This window comes from Hylobates moloch, unplaced genomic scaffold (assembly GCF_009828535.3).
Source record: "Hylobates moloch isolate HMO894 unplaced genomic scaffold, HMol_V3 SCAFFOLD_1, whole genome shotgun sequence".
Lineage (NCBI taxonomy): Eukaryota > Metazoa > Chordata > Mammalia > Primates > Hylobatidae > Hylobates > Hylobates moloch.
The window spans coordinates 74,085,053-74,104,460 of NW_026652276.1; the positions used below are offsets into that span (position 1 = coordinate 74,085,053).

Here is a 19,408-nt window from a genome sequence, read left to right on the forward strand (position 1 = left end):
TCAGAATTTCCATTTAAAACTAGCCTGAAAAAACGATCATCTCAAACATGAATAATTTAGAAGAATGTTGTTGTGCCCTCTTTGTAGAGATACTAGGACTTAGTAAAGTGATTATAAAACAGAAAAAAATGCAAACAGAGATAGCAGCACAATAAAAGGGTAAATTTTTTTAAGATTACAGAAACATTAAAAACAAAAGAAAAAACTTAACAAACAAACATGAGTGAAAAGATACATGGTAGGCAGGTGTGAAAAAAATTAATAAAGCCACATGGAAAAAACTAATAATATTAAAATGATTATAGACAAGATGATAGACATGAAAGGCAGACAAAGGAAATCTAACATATGTATAACTGATATTCCTGAAGAAGAGAAGAGGATAGAAGGAACAAAAGATAGATCCAAAGACAGAATAAAAAGCTTAAATAAGAAAAATTGAGATGAAAGGATACATGTTTTTAAGGTGAGCATAATGTTTCAAATGCAAGCACTGCAAGTTTTAAAGACATTATTTGCAAAACAAAGTATTCCAATATCACAAACCAATACTTTGTGTTCAAAATATCTGGTTTTTTCAAATCCAAAGTATCGGATAGCTTTGTTCCCATTGTCTCAAATGACAAATTGAGTGAGACCATCTATATTCAAGGAACAAGATCCAGTTTGTCAAACTAATACACCTATCCCATTTAACATCCTTAATTTTTCTTTTAAAAAGAAAAAGATGTAAAGATACTGTATTTTTGTCTCTTTACTAGCGCCTATCCTTATAAAACAGTATATTAATCAAATAAGGTGGAAAAGAAAATGGATGTTCTGACTATGGCCTTTCTCTTACTTTCTCACATTCTCACATCCTCTTCCCATTTCTTTTTCAGTAATTTCCTTATTAAATTCGATTGCCAAATACTAATCAGATTTTGTACATAAACACACACACACATATCTAAGCATGTGCACAGACTTACCACAAAGAGAAGAAAGAAGGTTCTATTGGTAATGACAGGTACCAGAGCTTGTGTTTTGCTCTATAAGGAACCTACTATTCCTTAAGTGGAATAGTGAGTTTTGCTGCATAAATTAGGCCTTTCCTCTTCATACTGCAAACGGTTTTTAAAGCTTCTGGGGTACTAGTAATGTTCTGATCCTTGATCTCGGTTCTGATTAATGAACACATGGTGTATTCACTTTGTTGTGATAATTCAATGAGCTGTACAAGAAGGTATACTTTTATGCGTGTTTCAGTATGAATGGTATACAGGGAGAATAAAAAGTCTGCTTTAGAAAAAAACATAGCGTTTTTCTAACAATGCCATATGAACATTTGCTAAGCAAGTGATTACACATTTGAGTGCTGGGGTTTAGAGCTAATACCCACTAGGGTATACTGGTGACTGAATCAGCGTTTCTCCAAGATGGAATTTTAAGCCCGACTCAGGAATCTATGCTCCCTTTCATTGTGCACACATGGGTCAATCAGTGTCTGCACTCATACTCTCATCTACATCTCTCCCTCTCTCCACAGATTCGAACTGGGCCTCAGAAGCAAAAAGACTATGTTCAACTTTACCTGCAAGGATAAGTGTTACCTCTTCTCAACATCCAAAATACATAATCATATACTATTTACTTACTTTGGCAGTTCTCATTCAGAGCAGCAGCCGGACTCTTAGATAGGCTTTCAAAGTAAGGTGGAAGTTTCTAGCAGCTAAGCACATTCAATTTAGAAAAGCTTTAGACAATCTGAAAGGAAAGAAATTCCTTATATTTGGCCCCTGAATGAAGAATTAGTTATTGGCTGGAAAGTGGAATGGTGATTGATGGAGAGAGCCGCTACCCAGGTCTGGTTCTGCTTTAAATGCAGTATTTTTGTCTCATCTTTAACTCTGAAAAAGGGGGAAACGGCTTACCAAAAAATAAACAGTTGTTTTAAATTGTGGAACCACAATAACTGAAATTTATTTCCTTTTTAGAAATTAGAAAAACAGCCTAAAACCATGACATTATCTTTGAGAACAGAAAGAACATTTATTTTATGCTATTACATAGTTTTTAAATGCCAAAAAACTAAAAAGTAGTATGTAATAAATAACATTAAAAGTTTAGCAAAAGTTGAGGTGAAAGCTCTTATTAACTATCCAATGGATTTGCCCCTAACTCATTATTACCCTGGGAAATATGAGAACAACAGACCACCTGGTAACCAGGGCTCAGGGCCAAAAGGTAAAAGGGATCCCCTTCCCAATGAGGAGATTCCTTTTACCCAGGACATTTTTAAGACAGAGTAGGTTCTGGGAAAGAGGCGAAGGTAAGAAGATGTGAAAGCACTAGGCAAATAGGATCCAGCAGTCAAATAAGTGGTAAGCCATGGTCCTAAATTGGTTACTACTTGCCTTCTGCCCAATCTTAGATGGCTTGACACTAACCAGGTGTGGACAGCCTGGAGCAGGGACACCACAGGTATTGACACTAGTAAGCCTGTTTGCCTGCTTAGAGACCCACAGCTAACGCCTGCCTCTGAGGGAGGCAACCTTGGGAGGAGCTGGAATTTCCTAGCACTGTTCTCATTAAACTCTAAGATATAGTTTACTGGCATGTTTATTTCAGGAGCCTCATTCTTTCAAATAAACTATACCTAATGCTAGCAAAAGTAAGCTTCACACATTGTAAAACTCAAAACTATGAACATAAAACACATACACAAAACCACTTGACTGCTTGAACCCTCCTTAGAAGTCCTGTCAGGTTAACGACCACCACCTGCATATCTGTTTTTGTTCTCTCCCTAGTCCCTTTGCAATTCTGCAAGCAGCCATGTAAGTGTGGGAGCTTAACAAGCAAGACTTAACACACACTAGGTGAAGGGAGAAGGAAAACAGAAGAGTTTATGGTCTCAGTAACACAGGCATGCTAAGGAGGAATTAGCACACCAAGAACTGACCCTGGCTATCTATAGACACAGTTCTGCCCTCAGAAGCTGCAACCCACACTTAATGGGGAGCCTTTTAATCACCTTTTTAAAAAGCCATGAAATGTGACACAGGGACAGTGGGGGCAGGCAACACCCCTCAGTCACCAAGGAAACTTCTTCCCACAAACACTCTAAGTCACCCTTAGGGCAAGACAGAGAAGCCATTTCTTATGGTGCAATCATAGTTCATTGCAGCCTGGACCTCCTGAGCTCAAGCGATCCTTCCATCTCAGCCTCTGGGGTAGCTGGGGCTCCAGGTGCATACCGCCATGCCCAGCTAATTTTTTTTTTTTTTTGGTAGAGTTGGCAGGGTCTCACTAGGTTGCTCAGGCTGGTCTCAAACTCCCAGGCTCAAGCAATCCTCCCAAAGTGCTGAGATTACAGGCATGAGTTACTGTCCTGACCTCAGGATGGGTTTAATAGGCTGAGCAGTCAGGTAGAGTGACCAGCTGTTTCAATTTTCCCTGGACTGGCATTTCCTGAGACAATCTCAAATCAGGATGAAATGGTTACTCTATAACGGCACTGTCAGGGTTCCAGGTCAGCCAGGCTCTGCCAGGACCTGAGTGAGTGGCAGAGCACAAGTCACTTCATTCATCTCTTTAGGCTGCGTATCTTCATATCCAAAGTGGGAGGTGGAGTAGTATTTTTCTCTGCCAGTATTTCTCAAAGTGTGGTCTTCTGGTCACCTGTGCCATGAAACAGTGTCTCACAGTGGTATTGCAGTTGTGGGGGTGGGCAGGAACAGTGTACCCTGGTAGGGAGGAGTATTTTATCACTTCTATCAATTCTGTGTTAATAATTGGCTTCACATGGTGCCAATAAAAAGACTAACTTTTAAGCAATTTTTTTTTAATTCTCTACAGCTAATACATCGCCTTACTGCGTGTACCCAAAGCAGATCACCCCCACCATTCCCCACTTCAGGACACCACTGTTGTCTGACCCACAGTGGACTTGTAGATCTCTGAATCAGTAAGTTTCAATTTCCATTTTCAGTAGAAAGTCTATGACCCTAAATGATGACTGAATTAAAACAGGGGCAATTTTTGGTAATTTGTCGTTATACAGCATTGTGGTTTCATCTTTGCCTTACTTCCTCATTTAATAGACAACCCACCACAAATGTCCTCTTTCATCACCCTATGATGTCTCTAACAAAGCCTTAAGAAATGAGCAGGTTTGTTAAATTATTTACATGGCTAACTACTTACAAATTATATTTAAACTATGCAGAGCTGGAAAAGTGCCTATAGTTGAAAGCAGGTGCAAATTCCTTTTGAACTAATTTAGTCAGGCTAGGTTCGTCATATTCACACCAATGGAAGTTCCAATTTGGGGGTGGAGGTTTGTTTCTCTTAAAGAAAAAAAATACATACATATATTATTTTCAGCTAATTTTGAATGTTTCCATTTTCATAAATGTGATCCCAATGTCACTAGAGTGAATTTCTTTTTTCTTAAGTATCAAATTAAGATAATCCTCTAGGCTTAAAATTCTGAAAGAAATCAATAAATGTCTGTCTTGAGGCTGTCCTATTTCTGGGAGGCTCTTATTAGGAAAAATGTTTCTGAGCTGTCTAAATATTAATGTACACCCTCAGCAAAGTGCATTACATGAGTGTGAAGTGGACAAAGCCCCATTCTTCACTAAGCTGCTAGGGGTGTTTTCTGCCAGCTACAAGAAGAATCAACATCTTCCTCAGAGGAAAAAAAGAGAGAGAAAGGAAAAGAGAATAGGGAAAGTAAAACTCTGTACACAGACAGCCCTAACTGGGGAAAATGGGGATCTATGCAGGAATGAGGTCTACGGTAAATGTCTATGATGTAAAGGTAAGGCCAGTGAAGTCCCATTTCTGAAAATAAGAGTTCCAACAAACACTCAGAAAGTGATTGTGTGTGTGAATAAACCTGAAGAACAAGTAATCACTACTTCACTGAGCTAGGCATTGCCCTAAACACAGTGCAAATATTATCTCATTTAATCCTCACAGCAAGCCTATGAGTTTCAGATGAAAACTGAGCTTGCAGAGGTTAAGTAATTTGCCCCTAGACCAGTAGCTAGCAAGTGGCAGGGCCAAAACACAGCCCAGGTCTTAAGTCAATATAAATGCCAAACTTGATGTATGCCATTACCAGTGGTCAAATACCCAATCAATTTTCCCTTGAGACTGCGTGCAATAAACAACTATCACTGGGGCTAGACCAGGGGAAGTAGGTGGAGATATTTGCATATCACTGAAAGGCAGCTTCCAGAGAAAACTCCACCCAGAGGGAGACCATCTTTGGGGATGGGGGTCTCTCTCCAAAGGCACAGAAGCCAGAGCAGAGGCCAGGCTCTCAGTGGCACACATTGGCCCCCCACTTGTTTAACACTCCACCATTAGAAATGGTTTTCCACAGGTCCCCAGTATACAGGCCACATCATTAACTGTTGAGAAGAAAAGTCTTAAAAGCAACCTCCTCCCTAAACCAGCACAATGCTGAAGAGATTGGGGTTTCAGGGCCTGTCTAAAACTGTAAATATTTACTCTCCAATAGAACAAGTAAATCCTCCAGGTCCAGCATCAACTACGTAAACAGGCCCTACTGCTTCCACAAGTTGTATCATGACCCCATGTCCTTGGGCCCCCACACATATACCCATTTATTTCATTTTAGAAAATCAAATTACAGAACAGTATTTCTCAAGCAGGTACTAAATACTGTACTCTGGTATCAATTATTTTCTACACAATGTGTATTTTTAAGAACCAGGTTTCATTGAATCCCCTTATGTACATTTTTGCAGAGAGTGCTCAATACTGCAAAGTGGCATGTTCTCCATTTTATAAGAGAGGACACCAAATTTGAGAGAATATGTTGCCTATTACTGCACAGGTGATAAACAGCACTGTTTGAATTTAAACCTGAATTCTGTAATCTTTCTGTTATCCCACCCATTTTCCTTTCAATTCTAGCTAGAAATAAATATGCATGTCTATTAATTGCAATAGATATACAAAAGAGCAACATAATTTAAATACACTGTTATCAAGTCTATCCGTGCAAAGATGTACACACACCCACTGACATACAAAGCCCTTTTAGCCTCCCATTTTCCATAATGCCCAAATGACTGCTTCATTCTCAGTTTTTCTTCACTCAAGCTATTGTGTGCAAAACTGCCACTGCTTAAACCATCAAGTCACTTTATTCTGCTTTGAAATGGTGAGCTATTAAAACAAGATCTACAGAGCCACTTAGACTAGCTGGCAGCTTTTACTCTGATACTTGCCAAACTGTGTCCCTGGACAAGATTTTAGATGGTTTTCTAAACACCTTCCCCCACTCCTAACTCTATGCTGCTCCTCTTCTCTCAAAGACTTCCCTGTGTCTTTAAGAAAGGGTCTGTATCAGTAATAATAAGAAAGGAGGAAGTGACAAAGGAAGAAGAGAGGGAAGGAAAGTGGGGGAGGAATCGAGGAAAAGAAAGAAAGAAAATACAATCTTAATCACAGCTTCAGGAGAGCAACAGTAGCTTTGTAACCTGAAAACCTCAAAGATAAGATGTGACATTTATGTAGACAATGGTGAGTTACAAACAAATGTTATTCTTAGGTCACTGTGTGCAAAAGGTTATCTGGTGAAGGAATGCATCTCTCCTGCAATTAAAAACCATTTGTGTATCTCTAACCTCAGCCTTGTCAAAAACAAGCCCCACAACCCAATTCTAAGTTATAATAATAAAAGCAAAAGTAGGAATAGAAGGCAGGAGTGGTCCAGGAGAAGTCCACTTTGAAGACCAGTAGAGAGAAAAAAGTTGTTCTCATTTAAAAGAAGAAAAAAGAAAAACAGCACTGCCCAAAACATTCTTACAGATGAATTATGGAAAACAGTATTTTGTACAATGACCAAACATTAAACTTCAAAAACTACTGTTGAATAATATGTACCTGACTGCTTCCAATCAGATTGTTTTTATAATATGCAGCATTTGAGAAAAATCATCTTTAAATATTCAAGTGTTTGAATCATTTGCTTGTAAAATGCATGGAAAATTAAACCGAAAGCTAGGGAGGAAGATGAAATCTGATCTTCACTCACCCAGAGCTTCCATAGGATATACCTGTGGCCTAGGCTGCTAAGGAGAGTTTTATCTCATTATCCTGGTTTGCTTTAAATGGATTGTGTACTTACCAGGGTGACTTGACTTTAATCCTAGGCTCCTCTGAAACTATGCAATGTGCTTTTCTAAAGACACTTTGCTCTCCTCTTCTGCACATGCAGCCAGTTTACTGTTATTAAGTTGTCATATTAACAAATGGACTTGAAATGATATGCTCAGTTCAAGTGCCTTCTAAAAAAAAAGGGATACTTAAGAGCTCTCTGTGTTTAAAACCTTCCTTCTGTCACCCCTCGCCTCCCACCCACCTATGCCAGACAATTCTGGAAAGAAGAGGCGCTCTCCTAGATCTGAAGGGAATTAAGCAGTTAAAAAAAAAAAAAAAAAAGCAGTGCTTGATGAAACTGAGATAAACAGAACTGGGATGTTTGTTCCTAACTAGAAAAATGTCAAGCCAAGAAAATGAAGGCAGTAATTTCTAGTGACCTTTAAAGTCAGCAAATCTTCTATTTTTTTTTAATTGTGGTAAAATACACATAGCATAACACTTACCATCATAACCATTTTTAAGTGCACTGTTCTATGTCATTAAGTACATTCACATTGTTGTGCAACCAAGACCACCATGCAGGACTCTTTCCATCTTGCAAAACTGAAACTCTGCACCAACCTCCAGCACCTGGCAATCATCACGCCACTACCTGTGTCTATGAATCTGGCTACTCTAGGTATCTTATGGAAGTAGGATCCTACAGTATTTGTCTTTTTGTGACTGTCTTATTTCACTAAGCATGTCTTCAAAGCTCATTCATGCTGTGGCAGAATTTCCTTCCTTGAATAATATTCTACTGTATGTTGCTATGGTCTGAATGTTTGTGTCCCCCCAAAATTCATGCTGAAACCTAATAACTAAGTGTGATGGTGTTAGGAGGTGGGGCCTGTGGGAGGTGATTAGGTCACAAGGGCTGAACCCTCATGAATGGGATTAGTGACCTTAGAGACGTGGCCCCAGAGCCACCTTGCCCCTTCCGTGATGTGAGAATACAGTAAGAATGTGCCATCTGTGACCCAGAAAGTGGGCCCTAACCAGATAGCAAATCTGTTCACACCTTGATCTTGGACTCTCCAGCCTCCAAAACTGTGAGCAATAAATTTCTCTTGCTTATGAATTATCCAGTCTACAGTATTTTGTTGTACCAGCCCAAACAAATGAAGACATATGTATATGCCACATTTTGTTTAGCTGTTCATATATCAATAGACACTTGGGTTGCTCCCACCTTTTGGCTATTGTGAAGGATGAACACGGGTGTACAAATATATCTTTGAGACCCTGACTTCAAATCTTTTGGGTGTATACCCCTAGAGGTAAAATTGCTGTATCATATGGCAATTCTATTTTTAATTTTTCGAGGAACCTCCATAGCAGTTGCACCATTTTACATTCCCACCAACAGTGCACAACAGATCCAATTTGTCCTCACCCTAGTCAACATGTGTTATTCTGTTTGTTTCTTTGTTTTGATAGCAGCCATCCTAATGGGTATCTCATAGTGGTTTTGATTTGTAGTTCCCTAATGATTAGTCTAATAATAGTAAGTCTTTTTTTGTTTGTTTGGTTTTTTTGACATGGGGTCTCACTCACCCAGAATTTAGATAATCTATTACAGGAGGTTTTTTTTTTCTTTTTTTTTAAATTTAGGCTCTATCCCTCTTTCCCTCATAAAGACCCATTCATTCTTGATGCCTCAGTCTTCCTCCCAGCCCTTTCTCTCTGCCTCACTCTGCATAATAAAGTATTAATATCAGTTACTTCATCATCCTCTTGAGTGCATTCCTTCCACTATTTAAAATCTGAGAAGCTCCCTTCCTGATGAAGGTGACTTAGCATGTGGGGAAGAGTCGGGAGGAAGAAATAAATAAAAGAGTATAAGGCCAGGTGCGGTGGCTTATGCCTGTAATCCCAGCACTTTGGGAAGCCAAGGCGAGCAGGTCACTTGAGATCAAGAGTTTGAAACTAGCCCGGCCAACATGGTGAAACCCCATCTCTATTAAAAATACATAATCCCAGCTACTTGGGGGGCTGAGGCATGAGAATCGCTTGAACCTGGGAGGCAGAGGTTGCAGTAGCTGAGATCACACCACCGCACTCCAGCCTGGGGAACAGAGTGAGACCCTTGTCACACACACACACACACACACACACAAAAAGTATAAACATGTGACCAGAGAAATAGACCGCGATAAGACCACTCCGCATTAAGAGGTAAGAAAAAACCACCAATTTCTTACAGAAACAAGATAAAAACTACATCTCCTTATCCCCATATGAAAATATACCTGAATTCACAGAAAATTAAATACCAATTATTAATAAATATTTGAAATAAGTTTATCATAAGCAATATAAGAACACACATTATAACAGTAACGTTTTTTTCAATTCAAAGCAAACAAATTTTTTGTTTTGAGACAGGATCTTGGTCTGGCGCCCAGATTGGAGTGCAGTGGCGTGATCTCAGCTCACTACAACCTCCACTTCCCAAGCTCAAGTGATCCTCCCACCTCAGCCTCCCAGGTAGCTAGGACTACAGGTGAGCAACACCACACCTAGTTAATTTTTGTATTTTTTTTGTAGAGACGGGGTCTTGCTATGTTGCCCCAGCTGGTCTCAAATTCCTGGGCTCAAGCAATCCAACCTCCTCGGCCTCCCAAAGTGCTGGGATTACAGGCATGAGCCACTGTGCTCAGCCTCCAGATTTTTTCCAATGATAACAATCTATATTCTGATACGGAAATACAAATGGGTATAATCTTTCTGGACAACAATTTGGCAATTGGTATCCATCAAGAACACTAAAACATTTATCCTTTTGGGCTCAGAAATGCCACCTCTAGGAAACATTCCTTAGGAAATCATCAAGAATTAAAAGACTTATATAAACTGGAAATGGCCTAAATATCCAACAAAAATATGAACACTGGTTAAGTAAATTATGGTATAACCATAGTGTAGAATAGTGTATAGTCATTAAAAATATTTTTGAATAAGTTCAATTACACGGAAAGTATTCAGATTATGTCATTAAATGGCAAAAGGCTAAATATAAAACCATATATATACAGTATGATTTCATGACATTTACTTTAAAATAGGAGATCACCAAAATTGTTAGATCAAGAAACCTAGTTCCAAATTCCTACATTGCTCTTTTAAGTTATATAAAGTCAAGTGTATTTCCTAAATTCTCAATCCTAAATTTCATCCATAAAATGGGGAAAAATTAGTATCCACCTTACAGGGCCTGACAGAGGATTAAATAAAGTAAACCATGTAAAGTAATAAACTCACTAAGGAATAAATATTAGTTGTTACTATTGTTTTCAAAATTTTAAAAGTTGTTCATTAAAAATGGCAGTCATTCAAAATAGTCAAACATCAAACAAAATAAATGGTAAGCACCAAGTCATAGCTTCAGACCGTGCACCCAATCATCCACAGCATTAGTAACAAGAAACCCCAAAAAGACATTGCAAGAATCACCCTGACCAGCTGCAGTGACTCACACCTGTAATCCCAGTGCTTTGGGAGGTCGAAATGGGAGGATCACTTGAGGCCAGGAGACTAGCCTGGACAACAAAGCAAGACCCCATCTCTACCAAAAGAAAAATTAAAAATTAGCCAGGCATGGTGGCACCCACCTGTAGTCCTAGCTACTGGGGGGATGAGGTAGAAGGGTTGTTTGAGCCTCAAGGCTGTAGTGAGCTAAGGTTATGGCAGTGCACTCAAGCCTGGACAACAGTGAAGCCCTGTCCCAAAAAAACAAGTAAATAAATAAAAGAATCACCCTTTTGTGTTCAATCATGCCACAGTACAGGTGTCAATAAAGATTATGGTGTCAGGAAAGAGAGACCAAAAAAAGCTTATGAAATCATTTTTAAAAGGTGGCCAGGGGGAAGAAACCAAAGAAGAAAATCTTAAGAATAAAGATTCTCAAGGCATTGCTAATATGAAAGGATCACTGTGCTATACGAGGCAATCCTGTTTACCTTTAAAAAAAAAACGAAATGAAAAATGGTTCCTAAGAAAAATTAAGGGACACAACTAGACATACAACCTGGAACCCCAGTATTCTGACTCAAAAGTGTTTAAGAAATTAATCAAAAGAAGATGAGCGAGGAAAAAATTAATAAAATTTTGAGAGTCCCAACTATGTAAGAAACAAATAAAAAATCTGGTTTCACCTGGTGATAAGAGGAAGAGATCTAAGTGTATGCAATAGCATTTGAAACTTTTACTATACAACATGGGCCTAGGTTCTAGTGTTCACCAACAAGGTTTAATCAGGTTAGTAAAATACAAGAGGGCAGCCTGAGGATGGTGCAGCAATGTCTGACAAAGCCATGGGACTGGTATGCTGATGGAGGAAACTCACCTGAAATCCCATTTTCCCTCTGCTGCCACCTGTCCTTCCCCATCACAGAAGAGCAACCACTTCTGAAACACTTTACAACTAGGAATCCAAGAGAAAACTAGCCCTGTCCAGAAAGAATTCAAATATTTTCAACAGAGAAGTCATAAGTGAACTCAGGGTATTAATTTCATAATCCTAGATGACATTATATCATTGTGATAATTTAAAATTATCTCACCTACCGCCTCCACCATTCTAAGGCACTGCCCCTTAACAGTAATGTTATGACTTTTACCCACAAATTAACCTATAACAAATAGCCAAACTACTGCACTGTGTAAATTCAAAACTTTTTATTTTACTAGATGAGAAAACCGTACTAAGTTCTGCAAAGAATGCCAACCCTCTGATTTCAGGTTGTTTTCCAACAAAACATCCACTGTCATTCAACCTTCCTATCCCACTCAGAAACTATGAGAAGCTATTTATGTCTGCAGACCACTTTTTTTTGTTGTTTTTTGTTTTTTGAGACAGGGTCTCACTCTGTTGCCCAGGCTGGACTGTAGTAGCGCAATCACAGCTCACTGCAGCCTCAGCCCCCCTGGGCTCATGTGATCCTCCCACATAAGCCACTGCACCTGGCCTGAAGCCCACTCTTGCTTCACACACTAGCCTCTGGCAAAGCAGGTATCCATAGTTTTAATGTGAATATTGCCATATAACTTAACAAGCTAAATAAGGAACACTTACAGGGTTTAACAACCAGCACTGATTGCATGAGAAAACCATGGTTGTATGCAAGTTGTTCCCAAACACTCTTTTAAAATTTATCAGATCAGTCTCTTCATTACAAGGTACACTATAGGAACACTGAGGAATAAATTCCTTCAGTAATGAACCTCACCTGATACCCCCACTGTTTCCTGGCAGTCATTCACTCACTCTCCTCCTTTCCCCCTAAGTACCCCAGCAACCAGGAACACGCTCGCTCGCTCTCTCTCTCTCTCTCTCTCTCAACTATCCTAGAAGGCCTCACCCAAGGCTAGTGGACAATAAATCTAAAAGAAAAAGCCCGCTGGCCAGACATTCCCTCAGACACGATTGAGACCCTGTCATTTCTTGGGCTGCAAGATCATTCTTGGGCTGAGTGAGTGAAGCCAGACTTTGCTGTCAGCCTCCCAAAGGATGACACTCCTCATATAGCCTAGCATTTTGAGAGCCAATCTGGTAGGAATTAGCTTCTCATTCTTACCCAGTCATCACAAGAGGTGCCAGGCCTACTCTGGGTTCTACCTAAAAGAGGTCTAAGGAAACGGAACAATTGCTTTCTCTATAGAATCTTTGTTGGTTATTCTGAAATACTGTAGCTTTTTGGACCATAAATGATAACAGTTCAAATGATTCTTTTGACTCAAAACACAACTGAAAAATACAAGAAACAAAACCATTGACTACAATATTTCTGTGGAAAAAAAAATCTCTTGACCAGGTGCAGGGGCTCACACCTATAATCCCAGCACTTTGGGAGGCCGAAGTGGGTGGGTCACTTGAGCCCAGGAGTTTGAGACAGGCCTGGGAAACATAGGGAGACCCCCATCTCTACAAAAAATTACAAAAAATTAGCTAGGCATGGTAGCATGCACCTGTGGTCCTAGCTACTCATGAGGCTGAGGTGAGAGGATTGCTTGAGCCCAGGAGGTGGAGGTTGCAGTGAGCCATGATCATGCCACTGCACTCCAGCCTGAGTGATGGAGGGAAAACATGTCTCAAAAAAAAGAAAAGAAAAAAAAAGACATTCGGCCGCTTCAAAGTTTCATCAGATAATAATTAGTAATCTTCAAGCACAGATGATCCACAGGAATCAAAGAATCAAGAGGGTGAAAACAATAAGTTACAAAGGCCATTTGCCTCAACACATAAATGAGAAAATAAACAGAGATAAATTAGGAGGCTGCCCCAGTGTAAGTTTTGACTAGAATTTGAGTGTTCTGATTCCCGATCTATACTTTCTGCATCTCTCCTAAATCCATAGCATTAAAGTTAACATTTGTAACAATAACTCTAAGAATTTTTATTTCTAAAGAGATTCAGCACAATTTCCACACTTATAAATACCATAGCAAAACACATTTTTGAAAAAGTGAAGTTGGAAGAAGCATTTATTATAGTTCCTGAGAATGGCTTACTTAATCTAAACAAGCATTGAATCAAGAAAATTCATCAAATAGATGACAATGCTATATTATTAATAAATAACATTTTGTTCTTTGTGATCAAGTTAACAACATAATATAATGGTACACAATTTTTATTCTAAGAAAACCACCCCAGTTGGGGAAAAAAAAAAAAAACCCACATACTTTACTCTGTCAATCAATTGGTCGCGACAGTGGTCCTGCTCCTTACCCGGAGTTAAGTATGGTATAAAGGCTATGCTAAAAACCACCAAGCTTTGAGATCTTCACAGATTCAGCCAAAAGTCATTGACCTTAGGCTGCCCCATTTTTTACCAACCATGCTGGGCTTCCATATTGCTGTCCATATGCTGTCATAAAGTGACATGTTCTGGCTACCAATGCCTCCACTGTCAACACCCCAACAGCCGGGATGAAAACAAAAAGGACTGTTTAACTGGGCAAAGCCCAATTCAGTCAATTCTTTGATGTTTCTCTTCGTAGAGAGAAATACCTAAGACTGAGAAGAAGGCATTCAAATGCACGATTTTAGCCTCAACAAGGACATTACTGACTTCACTTAATGTGAAATAAAGACTTGGATAATCGGGTATTTCTTAGGTATGGTCTCGGCTTTGAAATAAACGACAAAGCAGACAAGGAGAAGAATCTTGAGAGAATTATTCCTATTACAAAAGCATTTCATTCTACAAAGGGATTCACAACAGGCTTTTAAAACCATCGTATACATTATAGAATACTGCAAAAGAAAAGGATGTATATACAGTATGCTAGAAGGCTATTGAAAGTGAGTTGTAGCAGTGATGATATTGAATGGTTCTGTTTTATTGATTCAGGCCCTTGATGGATGCTACTGAGATGAAGGTCACACGTTGGATCCCAGAATATGTCATTTAGGTTTGAGAAGAGGAGAAACATGCAGAACTTGTAACTCTAGATACAACTAAATTGTGGATTTTCAGAGAATTGAGAAGGTCTGAAGGGTTAAAGACAGAGCTATCCTAGGAAGAAACAAAGTAGACAGTTTTCCAAAAGTCAGTAGCATTCTGTGACATATGTGCCATATTGGATTATTATTCTGAACATTAACCATAAATTTTCACTTTCCATACAGGCCATTAAATCTCTTCTACTTAGATCAATGGCCTGAAGGAAACTGACCAACTCACTTTATATCAATATGAGGACATTTGCTGTGACTGACAATTGAAAGCAGCTCACCCCTCTATGTAAACTGTAAGTCGAGTCATGGGATTATGGAAAAAAAGAAAATAAAAAATGTTTAGAAAGAGGAAAAATGAACTTCCAGTTTTCAACTATTACATTAGTGTTTATCTTTTTAAAGGCAGAGACAATCTAAGTACAAAGCCATCCCCATTCTAACAAATTAATTTTTTTAAACATAGTGAACAGCCTGGAATCAGCATAGAGAAGGATGTCAGGAAAATTCAGCTTTTTGTGCACAGATCATGCTTTTATTCTCCAACACATAAGACTGCACATCTCTTTCAAATGCATTATCTATCTAAAAGTGAGCCCAGCCAGAATTTATCAGACACAATTTATCAGAATTCAGCAATTGTGTGTAGATCCCCTACTATGTGCCAACAAAGAGCAACCTGCTATCCCTGAATCTGCTTGCTTTTGGAGAGACTGCAAAACTGTACAGAGTTCATATTTTCTGTAACCAAACATTTGCTCTAGAGGTAACTCTACACCTGCAAACACACCCACTTTTTCACAGCACTGCTGACTTTTTTGATCCTTTTTTGTATAGGATCAATGACACATCTGTATTAGATTCCAATAATTTAAACATAGGTTTTTAAGTCTGTTGCTTTGTGCATGTCAATTTCTGCAGGCGAACAGCTGACTTCGTTTTCAAGCAACAATATTGTCCGGTGAAAAATATACCTTTCTGAAACAAAAGATAGTTTTTGTCCCCATGAAGCTTTGTTGCCTCTTCCAGCAGCAAATGACTCAAAAGACGCGTTCTGCCACCCTCAACAGTGGTTTTCAGGCAAAGAGGATTAGCAAATCAGGTACCAGCAAAAGCTTAAGAAACAAAACCAAGGTGAGTTGAAAGCGGGGAAGAAAGGCGAAGTGGAAGTGAGAAATGCAATCTAAACTCTACTTTGTGATCTAAGAAATTCAGCCTTTACTGATGAATTGGGCAGAGGAAGGGGAGGGTACAAGAAAGAGGAAGACAATATTTTGTTACGAAAAAAAAAAAAGTGTGCTGCTGTCCCGGTTTTCTTTCAGTAGCACCCAGAGAATGCATGGCAGGCACAATCTAGTTTCGCGACGAAAACGGATTCCACGAGAATAACACAAGTTTGTATGTGACACAATGGAGATATCCAACCAAACCGAGGAACTATACAATTGCATGACAATTCCTCAAAATCTTAAGTGCCTTTGAGTACCAAAAAAGAAGTTTATGATTATTCATAGGACAGGGTTATCAGTTTAATATCACCATTTTGCAGGACGTGGACCCGTCCTGTCATATTCTCTTTTAAAGAAACCGCTAATAACCTGAAATGCTATTATCCCCTATTTGCCAGGACTGTGGGCCTGATAGTTTCACGGATAAAAACCAAACAGCGACCAGAAGCCAAGAAGTCCCTGGCGAATTCTTTTGAAGCACAACCCCTACAATCCGTGTGCCGGAGCATAAAGATTGAAGTGTGCGCGGTTCCTCCTCCCTCCGGGCCGCGCGTCCGGAACGTTCCTGGCTGTCAGGTGGGTGGCGCGGGCCCCGGCGGGAAGCCCTGCCTGGCAGCCTTGCGTGGCGCGCCGGCGGAGAAGGGCGAGCCCCGCGGAATGCGGCGGGTCCCAAGCCCGACCACCGCTCACCTTTGTTTGCCTGCCTCTGCGGGGAGGAGGAAAGAGCGGGGACCAGGAGGAGGACAGGGGGCGACCCTAACGCTCCGCGGCTCCTCCCCGGCGCCCGGGAGGAAATCTGTGGCAAGCCAGACCCTTTCTGGCTCCCAGAAAGCCAGCGGGGCAGGAGGGTCAGCAACCCCTCCCCGAACACAAAGGTTGGGAGGCGTGAACGCGAGCGTTGGGGGAGCGGGGGCGTGCGCCAGAAAGCACGCGAGTGTGCGTGTGCGCGCGAGTGTGTGTGCGCGCGTGTGTGTGTGCAGGGGGAAGGGAGGAGGGGCTTCAGCCCTTCTTACCTCTCGAAGATGAGCCGCACCATGAAGATGCAGAAGGCCAGGGGAAAAGCGAGATAGAGGTCCTCAGCCTGCGGGAAGGTGGCCTCCTCCGTGTTCTTCAGGTCCGCCCAGGTGACATTGTGCGGGAGCCAAAACCTCTCGTTCCAGAACCAGGCTAAGATCCCTGCCATCTTGCTTTGTCCACTCCTGTCCTGCGGCACCCGCAGCCCGCCAAGCTCTCCACCGCGCAGGGCGCCCGGGGATGCGCGCCCGGCTGGCCCCGAGCCTGTGCCGCCGCCGCAGCTCCCGCCCGCCGCCGCCGCCGCCGCCGCCTCCTCCGCGGCCGCTGCTCTCGAAGGCTCGCGGCGAGCCCCAGTTCTCTCCTCCCTCTGGCCGCGCTGGGGAAAGGGGCCGCCTCGCCCGTCACATGGCAGCTCGGGCCGCCCTCTCTGATTGGCTCGTCTTCGCGTCAAACAGCGAGGCACACACGCGGCCAACTCGCCCACGCCCGGAGGGCAGGGCGCAGTCGCTGCGCCCTGGGCGCAGGGGCACCGCTCCGGGGAGTGTCTCCCGCCCCTGCTCTCACCGCTCTTTCGCTTTGCGATTAGGGCGACGACCTGAAGTCGACCCCCCAAATCCGCCCTAGCCCCCTGGCTGGCTCGCACATGCTCAGAACGCTGGCTCCTGCCCCGCTGGGGTTTCAGGGCTCTCAGTCCTCTTCCCGTGCGCCCGGAGGCGATGGGTCAGCAGGTAGGGGCTGCGGCCAAGCTTCAGAACCAGCCCTGCTCCGGGAGGACAGCAAAAGGGGGGGGGGGGGGGGGGGCAAAGAGCAAAGGAGGAAGTGGAAGGGAAAGGATCCTCCACTCCCGCGCTTAGAGAGGCAGGGTGAAAAATCAGGAACTGAGGCAGGATGGTTTGGCAAGAGTCTTCTGCCTCTGCCCCACGCCTGCCTTTCCCCGGTCTTTGACTTTCCGGCCTCTTATACTGCTGCTTCTCATCAAAGTAGCTCCCCCAGGGAACAAGCCCCCCTATATTGATTTATGAGGTGGTACAAAAAAGTAGGCACTTAATTGCTATTTGATTATTAATTGCTACTTGATGACTATGATGATGATGATGATGATGATAGCAACTGCAGCGTTCTGTAAAACCACCCCTCTCAACTAACCTCTCTGAAAAGGCTGCTAGACCACATTTTGACCTCACAGATCATGAGAACCTCCACTGTGCTACTCGGCAGGCTCATTATTTCTGCCTTTTGAATCTGAAACCTTTAAGGCCTAACCCAGGCACCTTCCCTCCCGCAATGCATTTCCCCATGTGTGAATTCATTCCATGGCCCATGTATACATGGTTCTGGGGCATTTTTGTTCATTTTTCTCACATTCATTTTCTGCCTGGTGCTGCCAGTAGGCTATACTAAACCTTTCCAATGGGCATATAACTGCACACACACACACACACACACACACACACACACACACACACAGAGAGAGAGAGAGAGAGTTTTTTTTACTCTTCCTTCCCCTCTTTCCACCCTATCTCTTGAAAGTGAAACTGAAGAATGGCCTATACTGGTGCTTCCAATTTCTCTCCCCTCATTTTCTTTTGAACTTCCATTTGGACATTTGCCTCCTCTGCTGCATTGAAACTACTCAAGGTCACCTGTGATCTTCATGCTGCTAAACACAAAGGTCAGTTCTTATCTTAGTTCAGGCTGCTTAGACTAGGTGGCTTAAACAGCAGAATTTATTCCTCACGGTTCTGGAGGCAGGGAAGTCCAAGATCAACGTGCAGGCAGATGCAGTGTCTGGCAAGGATCCTCTTCCTGGTTTGAAAACAGCTGTTTTCTTGTGTATCCTCACATGGCAGAGAGCACAGAAAGAGGAAGCACAGATTAGTGCCCTATCTTCTTATAAGGGCACTAATCCCATTCATGAAGGTTCTACCCTCATTAGCTAATTACATCCCAAAGACTCTGTCTCTGAATACCATCACATTGGGAACCAGGATTTCAGCATATGAATTTTGGGGGACACACACTTTCAGTTCATAGCAGTTCACAGCACCTCTGTCAGTAGCATTTGGCCTAGTTGTCAGGTCCTGTGTCTTGAAACATTCTTGACTTGGCTTCCAGAAACCTCATTCTTCTGGGTTTCTTCCTCCCTCAAGGCCATTTCTTCTCAGTCTCATTCCTGGTTACTCCTCACTTTTCTAACCCCTAGAAGTTAGAGTGGCCTAGGAGTCAGTCTTTTTTCCTCTTCACTTTGCTATCTGAATGTATTCATTTGGTGATTTTATCCAGTCTTGTGGCTTTTAATGACATCTGTATGCCCTCCAATGTCATGCTAATAGCTCCCATATTTATATCTCTAGCCATGAACTTTTTCCTGACCTTCTGACTCTTAAATCCACTGTCAATTTAACACCACCACTTAGATGTCTAAAAGCTATCTCATGACCAAACTATTAATCTTCCCCTTAAAATCTCTTCTTCCTGTAGTCTTGGCTCAAGCCAAAAATGTGGAGTCATTTTTTCCCCTTCTCTCTTTCTCTCA

General features: G+C 41.6%; 1 protein-coding gene across 2 annotated transcripts in view; it reads right to left on the bottom strand.

The window, feature by feature from the left end:
* Window positions 1–17,224, bottom strand: part of CERS6 (ceramide synthase 6) — a 325,638-nt gene extending 308,414 nt beyond the window's left edge. For both annotated transcript variants that reach the window (XM_032755472.2, XM_032755471.2), the window contains exon 1: window positions 16,872–17,224. In XM_032755472.2, coding sequence (XP_032611363.1) covers window positions 16,872–17,041 — 170 coding nt within the window. In that variant the 5' untranslated portion in view covers window positions 17,042–17,224. The remainder of the gene's footprint in view (window positions 1–16,871) is intronic.
* Between the last annotated feature and the right edge of the window lie 2,184 nt (window positions 17,225–19,408).